This window comes from Procambarus clarkii, chromosome 11, assembly GCF_040958095.1.
Source record: "Procambarus clarkii isolate CNS0578487 chromosome 11, FALCON_Pclarkii_2.0, whole genome shotgun sequence".
NCBI classification, from domain to species: domain Eukaryota; kingdom Metazoa; phylum Arthropoda; class Malacostraca; order Decapoda; family Cambaridae; genus Procambarus; species Procambarus clarkii.
This window is the reverse complement of record NC_091160.1, coordinates 29,165,654-29,176,511: the sequence shown is the minus strand read 5'-3', so window position 1 is coordinate 29,176,511 and position 10,858 is coordinate 29,165,654. Positions and strand designations below refer to the sequence as shown.

General features: G+C 44.5%; 1 protein-coding gene across 1 annotated transcript in view; it reads left to right on the top strand.

Moving 5' to 3' along the window:
- Positions 1-599: 599 nt before the first annotated feature.
- The window catches only part of LOC123749077 (alpha-L-fucosidase-like), a 51,113-nt gene continuing 40,854 nt past the window's right edge, over positions 600-10,858 (top strand). Inside the window, exons 1-4 of the mRNA XM_069322449.1 lie at positions 600-849; positions 1,384-1,547; positions 1,885-2,086; positions 8,427-8,567. Of these exons, the coding sequence (XP_069178550.1) occupies positions 630-849; positions 1,384-1,547; positions 1,885-2,086; positions 8,427-8,567 (727 nt within the window). The 5' untranslated portion in view covers positions 600-629. The remainder of the gene's footprint in view (positions 850-1,383; positions 1,548-1,884; positions 2,087-8,426; positions 8,568-10,858) is intronic.

The following is a 10,858-nucleotide window of genomic DNA, read 5'->3' as shown; positions in this document are numbered from 1 at the left end:
ATGGTCCTATCAATGGCTACCACATTAGACAATTATATTGTTATGAAAGAGAGCCAGATAGATACAGAGACAGAAACAGATGCAGAGAGAAAGAGAGAGAGTAGATAGACGGATGAATACATGGATGAATAGATCGATGGATGAATGGACGGATGGAAGGGATAGATGTTTGGGAAACTAGATGGATAGATGGATTAATAGAAAGATGCATGCACAGATGAATGGATAGACAGATTGAGTGATAGAGAAATAAATACATGGATAGATGGACAGAAAGGTGGATTGATGGATGGATTGAAATATAGATGTATAGATGGACGGATAGATGGAAAGGAAGATGGATGTATGGAAAAAATAAATGGATTGATAGCTGCGAGACAGACAGGCCCGGTCAACAGAGCTCCAATGACCTTCATCTACACATATAGCGCTAAGCAGGCAAAATGGCCATATGGTACTGGGCTTCGAAACTGGCTGATGCCTTGGTAGCCCAGGTTCGAATCCTTGAGGTGTATAACAATCCTTATATATCTTTTAAATTAGTAAACTTGTGTGATATGCAATCTCACTATGTCGGCTCAATAATATGTTTCCTACAAGGGGCAAACACATCGAGCTACGTAGAATTCATGCAGAAAAATTACCGGCCGAACTTCGTGTACCAAGACTTCGCTTCGTCGTTCACCGCCGAGTTTTTCGACCCCGAGGAGTGGGCGACAATCTTCGAGGCGTCAGGGGCCCGCTATGTGGTCCTCACCAGCAAACACCACGAAGGTTACACCCTCTGGCCCTCCCGCTACTCCTGGAACTGGAACAGCATGGACGTCGGACCCAATAGAGACCTCGTGGGTGAGTAACACTCTAGTTTCTAGATCATCCTAGACGTTGCCCTAATCGACTGAGCTACGACATTGTCAAAAAGAGTTGAAACCAGAAGTTCTACTGCCCTTACTTGGATCCTGCAGCCTCTCCGAGACAAAACCAGGGGTTTACCCTGGTTTATAACATAGCTCGAGTGCATGGGGGAGTTGTGTAAAACCCTGGTTTGTGTCTCGGAGAGGCTGCAGGATCCAAATAAGGGCAGTAGAACTTCTGGATTCAACTCTTTTTTGACAATGTCGTAGCTCAGTCGATTAAGGCAGCGTCTGAGATGATCTCGGACGTAGGTTCGAATCCTCGTCACGGCCCTTGTGGATTTGTTCATTGATGCATCACGTTATTGTGATTTCTGTGTGTGTCATTTGGCGGTGGTTTAAAACTCTCACACATAGCTCTGAAGGACCACCATACAGGCGTACGTTATCTACCAATCTATATGTAATCTACCAATCAACCTTGCATAATGCAGTTAACTGTTCCTTTTTTTATATTCCATCAATGCAGGTGACCTCGCGCAGGCAATTAGGTCCACTACTCCGAGCATCCACTTCGGTCTCTATCACTCTCTGCTCGAATGGTTCCACCCGCTCTATCTCGAAGACAAGGCCAATAATTTTTACTCCAACAAGTTCGTTGTCTCAAAGAGCATGCCTGAACTCTACGAACTGGTAAGTACAATCCATTCAATATATTTTTGCAATATTTCATCTGAAATCCTGTCACTTTAACATTGCCTGTACCAACCACCATAGTTTTATGTACCATCGCTTTGGTTCTCACTTGTAATGCTTTGAGCATAAACAAAATCGAACCAAAAAGCTCACAGAAAAAACAATTCTCTGTGCTGTGCTAAAAAGATAAATGGCACTTGAAACATCATATTGACATCACATATTACTCCGAAAACTCCATTCCCTCTAACAAAAAGAGATGAACATAACTAGAATAACATTTATTATCCAAACAAATCAATATTGAGAATAAATAAGTTCCCTTTCCGGTCAGGTAAATACCTACCAGCCCGAGGTAGTCTGGTCGGACGGAGAGTGGGAGTCCCCTGACTGGTACTGGAACTCTACGGTGTTCCTGGCCTGGCTCTTCAACGACTCCCCAGTTAAGGACACCGTCGTTGCCAACGACAGGTGGGGCGTCGGGGTCCCCTGCAACCACGGGTCTTTCTACACCTGCAGCGACCGCTACAACCCAGGTAGGTAGTGCATTGAAAAAGTCCCAAGTACCTTACAACCTCACTTCCAATAAACACAGGCTTTGCATTTTCGGCCCTGTGTTGTTATTGAACACAAGTGACTTTGTGCTCACTTATGAGAGACGAAGAAGTCGTCCAAGACGTGATCCGTCATCCTCCCTTTCTTCTCCTCCTCTTCTTCCCACTCTATTGATCTCTCCTCTTGCATCTCCTTTCCCTTATCTCCCTCCCCCCCTTTAATTTCCCAGCTACCTTCTCTCGTAATGTTCTTCAGTCACATCTCTATTCTACGCCTACCACTACACCTCTCTCCAACACATCTACCTCTACACCCCTCTCCTCTATGCCTACCTCTCCAACACATCTACCTCTACACCCTTCTCCTCTATGCCTACCTCTACCCTCTCCCCCCCCCTCCCCCTCCTCCAACTCCCTCCCTTACCTCCATCTCCTTATCAGTTATCCCTTAAGTGGGTGTTTTGTTACTAGAGATTTCTGATATTTCCTGCAAGCAAATTATTAGCTTGGAGCAAATAATTACCAAGCAAATAATACCAAGCAACTAATTGGTACAATAATTAGAGATTTGGTTTCCCATATCTAAGTATAAACATTGTATACTATGTCCCGAGATGTATAATTAATTAGGTAACAAAACTGTTTTGTGGAGAATTGACCTGTGAGATTTATATATTTATTAATTTATAATAATGTATATATTAATTTATAATAATGTATATATTAATTTATAATAATGTATATATTAATTTATAATAATGTATATATTAATTTATATTTTACGTTAATTTATATTTTTCGATTGCAAACTGTTTGATGTTTAAATTGGACAGTATGATTAAAAATTTTCACACGTCTCTTGGCCTTACACATTCTGGGGAGTTTATAGTTTGTTTATGCAGTCTCCAATATAAATTATTGGTTACTAAACATTCACTACAATATTAGACTACATGTAGTAGTTGGCATCCATCAGTCTCGGGAGACTGGAGTTGCATTCTGGTTGTCAGTCTGGAGTGGCCTTTCGAGGGCGCAAAGCCAGGGTAGGATGATACTGAGGAGAAGCTGTTACCCATGCAGCAGGTCCCCCCCCCCTCTCCACGGCGCCGAAAGTCTCCAATGGAAAGGCAAACGCCAATACAATTGGTTCCAGCGCCGTCGCAGGAACTGTGAGCTCCGGAGGTGACCTCGAAGTTGGTGAAAGAAGGAACAGGGACTCCAAACCCGGAGATCGCCGTGGTCGGGGCCGGAGAAAATATAACAACAATTCAGCTAAGGCCTCCCATTTTAGTTACGACATATATTATTAACCATTTTAGTTACGACATATATTATTAACCATTTTAGTTACGACATATATTATTAACTAAAGTGTGAGGCTGTATTGTTGGTATATCCAAGAGAACCAGTATGAACACGGATGAACAAGCCACTCGATACACTTTTTGGGTGTTGCTGGCCTCCAACTTATATACTGGAGTACTAGGTAACTAGTAATTCTTTTTCTCTTCAATTTCATCTGTCGAAGATCACTCACAAATAATAGCAGGAATCCTAATTTGACAGCTGTATCAGAGGAAATATTGGTATTATTTATGAGATAAGGACCAAGGAATATTTACCTTGGTTTTGGGTCTCGCTCGTGTGCTAATTGGCATTCCGATATAAAAATATTATATTCCTAATATAAATATATTCCTATATATTAATATTCTGATAGGAACATCAAATCGTTTAGGAATGCATCGAACGAGGGAGCCCAATTTTCTGATGGGAACATCAGATCGTTTGGGAATGCATCGAACAAGGGAGTGGGGAATGTTGGGGAGGACAAGGGGACGGAGGTGGGGGATGGTTGGGATTACGAGGGGACAGGGTAGGGATTAATAGTTGGGGAAGACGAGAGGACGAGGCAGATGGGTTTGGTGGGGAAGAAGGGATAGGGGAATGGAGAATGGTGGGGAGCACATGGGGACAGAGGAGTGGGCGTTGGTGGAAAGAACGAGGGGATGGGGGTGGAGGGAATGGTAGGAAGGACGAGGGGATGGGGGTGGAGGGAATGGTAGGAAGGACGAGGGGATGGGGGAGTAGGATATGGTGAAGAGAAGGACAGGACGGTGGTGTGTGGGCATTGGTTAGAAGGACGAGCGGACGCTGGAGTAGGGGATGTTAGGGAGGGCAAAGGGACGGGAGAAAGGGAAGGGGGAGGAATAGTGAGGAGGAAGAGGGGACGGGTGAGTGAGGAATGGTTGGGCAGGCGAGGGGACGGGTAAGTGAAGAATGGTTGTGAGAATGAGGGGACGAGACAAAGGGAATGGTGGGGAGGACTGAGAGACAGGGAACGTTGCTGTGGCTCAACAACGCACATGCGTTGACGAACGCGCGAACGCATGACGTTAACACAAAACTCCCTGCCGCTCGATCGACCGGCAGGGAGCCGGTCGGCCGAGCGGACAGAACACTAAACTTGTGATCCTGTGGTCCCGGGTTCAATCCCGGGCGCAGGCGAGAAACAATGGGAAAAGTTTCTTTCACCCTATGCCCCTGTTACCTAGTAGTAAAATCGGTACCTGGGTGTTAACCAGCTAGCTGTCACGGGCTGCTTCCTGGGGGGTGGAGGCCTTGTCGAGGACCGGACTGCGGGGACAATAAAGCCCCGAAATCATCTCTAAATAACCTCAAGAAGATATATGACCGATCCTAACCACCCCTACCTAACCTATCCTAACCTATCTTAACCTAACCTAAACTAATACAAATAAGTCAATAAATTATGTTCCTAATTTAATATGATAATAATAATTCAAATAAACTAATTGGAAACAATTTATTGAAAATAAAGAAAATCACTCGGCCTATTAGGCAAATCGTGCTTTGCATAGTAGGCCGAGAAGTGCGTTCTGGCTACTAGGTACTACATATATATATATATATATATATATATATATATATATATATATATATATATATATATATATATATATATATATATATATATATATATATATATATATGTCGTACCTAGTAGCCAGAACGCACTTCTCAGCCTACTATGCAAGGCCCGATTTGCCTAATAAGCCAAGTTTTCATGAACTAATATATTTTTTCTAATTTTTTTCTTATGAAATGATAAAGCTACCCATTTCATTATGTATGAGGTCAATTTTATTTTATTGTAGTTAAAATTAACGTAGATATATGATCGAACCTAACCTACCCTACCTAACCTAACTTAACCTATCTTTATAGGTTAGGTTGGGTTAGGTAACCGGAAAAGGTAGGTTAGGTTAGGTTAGGTAGGTTAGGTCGTCGAAAAAACATTATTTCATGAAAACTTGGCTAATTAGGCAAATTGGGCCTTGCATAGTAGGCTGAGAAGTGCGTTCTGGCTACTAGGTACGATATATATATATATATATATATATATATATATATATATATATATATATATATATAATATTTATGATCGATGTTCCCTTCGGGAATCTTAATTTTAAGATGAATAGGAAAACCAGGGATATACTGAACATCTTGTTTCAGATTCTTTACTTTAAAATGCATAACGTTTCGAATACTTCTCGTATTCGTCATCAGATCTAAAAGAAAAAACAGAAATCACAATCAAAAAACTATAGTAAACAAAGAACTCATACTGAATATAATTGCCTATCAAAGAAAGGAAAATGCTTAAAAAACAAAACACTTTAGCGCACTTAAAGTGCGCTAAAGACTACACATTAGACTACAAGACGAAATTTATAACTACTAAAACAAACCATTTTATTAAACTTACGTGAAGTGATCAGAAGTGAAACTTGATACCTAACACATAGATACTAAACTCTATAACAAATATTCATATAATGACTACAAACCTACAAAAAATGTATATAAAATACAAACAGAATAAACGACAATTATAAAGTAATAACCAAAATCTTATAAAACTCAAAAATTAAATAAAATTAAACACCAAAAAATGTATTATATATCCTAAATAAAAGATTATAATAATGTACAATGTCAAGACTTGAAATTAGTAAGAAAGGGCAAAGGCATGATAAACTAAGCAAAATTATAATAAAATTAAACTACCAGAATGAACTATAAATCAAATTACAGGGCCTACTGTGCACTATACAGTGTACAATTGAACAGCTGAAAGGTTGCTATTTAACAGAGGCCGCAGCTCCTTTATATATAAGGATTCCATTACTCTCAAATCTGACTGGCCATTCATACAAGTGTCCAGAATTTTAAAATCAGATTCCAGCAGAGAATGATTAAACTCAAAACAATGGTTTCTAATCTCCGAAAATGCTGGTTTAGACAATGGTAATCCAGTCCTAAAAGATAATCCCCGGTGCTCAAGTATCCTAATCTTAAAGTTCCGAATGGAACTCCCGATATATCCAGCAGTACAGCTGGAACAATTATACATATATACGACATTTGAGCACAAGGGGGTTGGCACTTTATCTTTAAATTTAAAATAAGAGCCTATGGTATTTGTGTTGACAAAAATAAATCTAAAGTCTACTTGAGGATAACACTGCTGCAACAGTCTCCTCAAACGACTCCTTACAGAAAAACTAATAGTGCCATAAAATGGTAAAGTAAATGGTTGTTTGATTGTGATTTTTGTTTTTTCTTTTTGATCTGATGATGAATACGAGAAGTATTCGAAACGTTATGCATTTTAGAGTAAAGAATCTGAAACAAGATGTTCAGTATCCCTGGTTTTCCTATTCATCTTATATATATATATATATATATATATATATATATATATATATATATATATATATATATATATATATATATATATATATATATATATATATATATATATATATATATATATATAGTATAGGAATCACAAAAGACACCTCCCTAGATAGTAGACGGAGTTGCGTGTTGATAACGGAAGGACTTTACTCCCATAACTCAGCTGTCCAAGGGAGAATTCTCGGAGCTAGATTTACCTCAGCGAGACTTGTTGTTTAAATTACTGGCAACTCTCTCTGCTGGCCCTTGTTACGAACCTTACCTCCTGTGGAGGTTAGTTTCAAGTATAGAATGTTGGTGGACACAGTGGCCAATTTTTTATATGAAAATATATACAGCTGATTTCAGGGAGGCCGCGAGTTACCATTAATACTCCGCCCAGCAAAGTAGTACCTTCTCAGCTGGAGATTGTCAGGAATAATGTGAACTGGAATAGCCTAAGTATGTGAGGGAAAAATGAACTCAATCTAAAAGCATGCATGGGGAATATAATAAATATAGTCAATATAGGTTTGATTGCAAATGTATATCATAGAGTATTAAGGGGCGATGACACAAAAGAGGTGGACGCCATCTTGACTTGAGGGGAGGTGTATCGTGCCGATCCTGTTCTGCTATTTGAGGGGTTTTCTCCGGTCGTACAGTCAGATAAGCCTTCCTTTGTATCTAAATAGGGATGCAAGATATTGTAGAGTAGTGATGCAGACTTTGGAGGTGTTCTTTAAGAGCGAGAGTCCAGGTTTCCTAGCGGTGTAAATATATGTGTCATCGGTGGATAGCTGTGGTGGCTATGTGCACGGTTCCAGGTTTGGAACGGAGAACCTTAGGGTATCTAGAGCCCTCCTGGGGGGTTATAGCACGTCATAATGACCTAGAGTTGTAAAGAACAACATTTCATATGTGTAATATCGTGTGTTTTATACATATAAATTTATGTCTTTGTATTAGGCTGTTTACCTTACTCCTTGATTTGCCCTAGGCTCGAGTACAATCATCTATTCCCCTAGACAACATTTGAAAGTCCACCACCACTAAATTCTTAAGAGGCCTCTGAGACACAGCTATGACACAAGTCTCTGAAACACGCCCCCGTGACAGTCCTCTCCCACTGACTCCTTGGTTGTGTTGTCCACATGTCTAGAAGAGGTTAGAAGGACCTACATTTACTCGATTTTGGTATTGATAATTAAGTTGATTCAAGGGAACTGTTTTTATGATGTTTTCATCCAAAAACTGCTAAATTAAGAATGTTTTCTTATAATTGGTGATGAATTTATTGAAAGCATGAGGCAATGACATCTCGCTTTCTATAAGTTATTTTAATTATTACACCATAACAGCAATGTTATCTGCCTGTTGTATTAAATGCTAGTAAATGGTTGAAGTTTTAATTAAGATATCTTGTTTAATAACGAATTTATTAACACTTATAATAGGGTGATAAATTTTGAACGCTCTGTATATCCATGTGTCTTATTTTAATAAACGTTGACCTGTTCAAAAGGTAAACCTTTGACCCGATTGGTTGTGACAGGTGTGTTGCAGCCACACAAGTGGGAGAACGCCATGACCCTGGACTGGGCGTCATGGGGCTACCGTCGCAATGCTGGCTACTACGACTATGTCCCCATTGACTACCTCATTACCACCCTGGCGGAGACCATCAGCTGTGGAGGTAGGTGGCTAAGTTCCCCCTCACCACCACCCTTGCGGAGACCACCAGCTGTGGAGGTAGGTGGCTAAGTTCCCCCTCACCACCACCCTGGCGGAGACCACCAGCTGTGGAGGTAGGTGGCTAAGTTCCCCCTCACCACCACCTTGGCGGAGACCACCAGCTGTGGAGGTAGGTGGCTAAGTTACCCCTCATCACCACTCTGGCGGAGACCACCAGCTGTGGAGGTAGGTGGCTAGGTTGGTGACCAGGCATCCTGGATGGTGACCCAGGCCTTCTGGATGGTGACCAGGCCTCCTGGTTAGTGACCAGGCCTCTTGGATGGTGACCCAGGCCTCGTTGATGGTGACCCAGGCCTTCTGGATGGTGACCCAGGCCTTCTGGATGGTGCCCAGGCCTCCTGGTTTGTGACCAGGCCTCTTGGATGGTGACCAGGCCTCGTTTATGGTGACCAGGCCTCCTGGATGGTGACCCAGGCCTTCTGGATGGTGACCCAGGCCTTCTGGATGGTGACCCAGGCCTTCTGGAAGGTGACCCAGGCCTTCTGAATGGTGACCAGGCCTCCTGGATGGTGACCCAGGCCTTCTGAATGGTGACCAGGCCTCCTGGGTGGTGACCCAGGCCTTCTGGATGGTGACCCAGGCCTTCTGAATGGTGACCCAGGCCTTCTGAATGGTGACCAGGCCTCCTGGATGGTAACCAGGCCTCGTTGATGGTGACCAGGCCTCCTGGTTAGTGACCAGGCCTCTTGGATGGTGACCCAGGCCTCGTTGATGGTGACCCAGGCCTTCTGGATGGTGACCCAGGCCTTCTGGATGGTGCCCAAACCTCCTGGTTTGTGACCAGGCCTCTTGGATGGTGACCAGGCCTCGTTTATGGTGACCAGGCCTCCTGGATGGTGACCCAGGCCTTCTGGATGGTGACCCAGGCCTTCTGGATGGTGACCCAGGCCTTCTGGAAGGTGGCCCAGGCCTTCTGAATGGTGACCAGGCCTCCTGGATGGTGACCCAGGCTTTCTGAATGGTGACCAGGCCTCCTGGGTGGTGACCCAGGCCTTCTGGATGGTGACCCAGGCCTTCTGAATGGTGACCAGGCCTCCTGGATGGTAACCAGGCCTCCTGGATGGTGACCAGGCCTCGTTGATGGTGACCAGGCCTCGTTGATGGTGACCAGGCCTCCTGGATGGTGGCCAGGCCTCCTGGATGGTGACCAGGCCTCCTGGATGGTGACCAGGCCTCCTGGATGGTGACCAGGCCTCGTTGATGGTAACCAGGCCTCCTTGATGGTGACCAGGCCTCCTGGATGGTGACCAGGCCTCCTGGATGGTGACCAGGCCTCGTTGATGGTGACCAGGCCTCGTTGATGGTGACCAGGCCTCGTTGATGGTGACCAGGCCTCCTGGATGGTGACCAGGCCTCCTGGATGGTGACCAGGCCTCCTGGATGATGACCAGGCCTCCTGGATGGTGACCAGGCCTCCTGGATGGTGACCAGGCCTCCTGGATGGTGACCAGGCCTCCTGGATGGTGACCAGGCCTCCTGGATGATGACCAGGCCTCCTGGATGGTGACCAGGCCTCCTGGATGGTGACCAGGCTTCCTGGATGGTGACCAGGGCTCCTGGATGGTGACCCAGGCCTTCTGAATGGTGACCAGGCCTCCTGGGTGGTGACCCAGGCCTTCTGGATGGTGACCCAGGCCTTCTGAATGGTGACCCAGGCCTTCTGAATGGTGACCAGGCCTCCTGGATGGTAACCAGGCCTCGTTGATGGTGACCCAGGCCTTCTGGATGGTGACCCATTCCTTCTGGATGGTGACCAGGCCTCCTGGTTAGTGACCAGGCCTCTTGGATGGTGACCCAGGCCTCGCTGATGGTGACCCAGGCCTTCTGGATGGTGACCCAGGCCTTCAGGATGGTGCCCAGGCCTCCTGGTTTGTGACCAGGCCTCTTGGATGGTGACCAGGCTTCGTTTATGGTGACCAGGCCTCCTGGATGGTGACCCAGGCCTTCTGGATGGTGACCCAGGCCTTCTGGAAGGTGGCCCAGGCCTTCTGAATGGTGACCAGGCCTCCTGGATGGTGACCCAGGCCTTCTGAATGGTGACCAGGCCTCCTGGGTGGTGACCCAGGCCTTCTGGATGGTGACCCAGGCCTTCTGAATGGTGACCAGGCCTCCTGGATGGTAACCAGGCCTCCTGGATGGTGACCAGGCCTCGTTGATGGTGACCAGGCCTCGTTGATGGTGACCAGGCCTCCTGGATGGTGGCCAGGCCTCCTGGATGGTGACCAGGCCTCC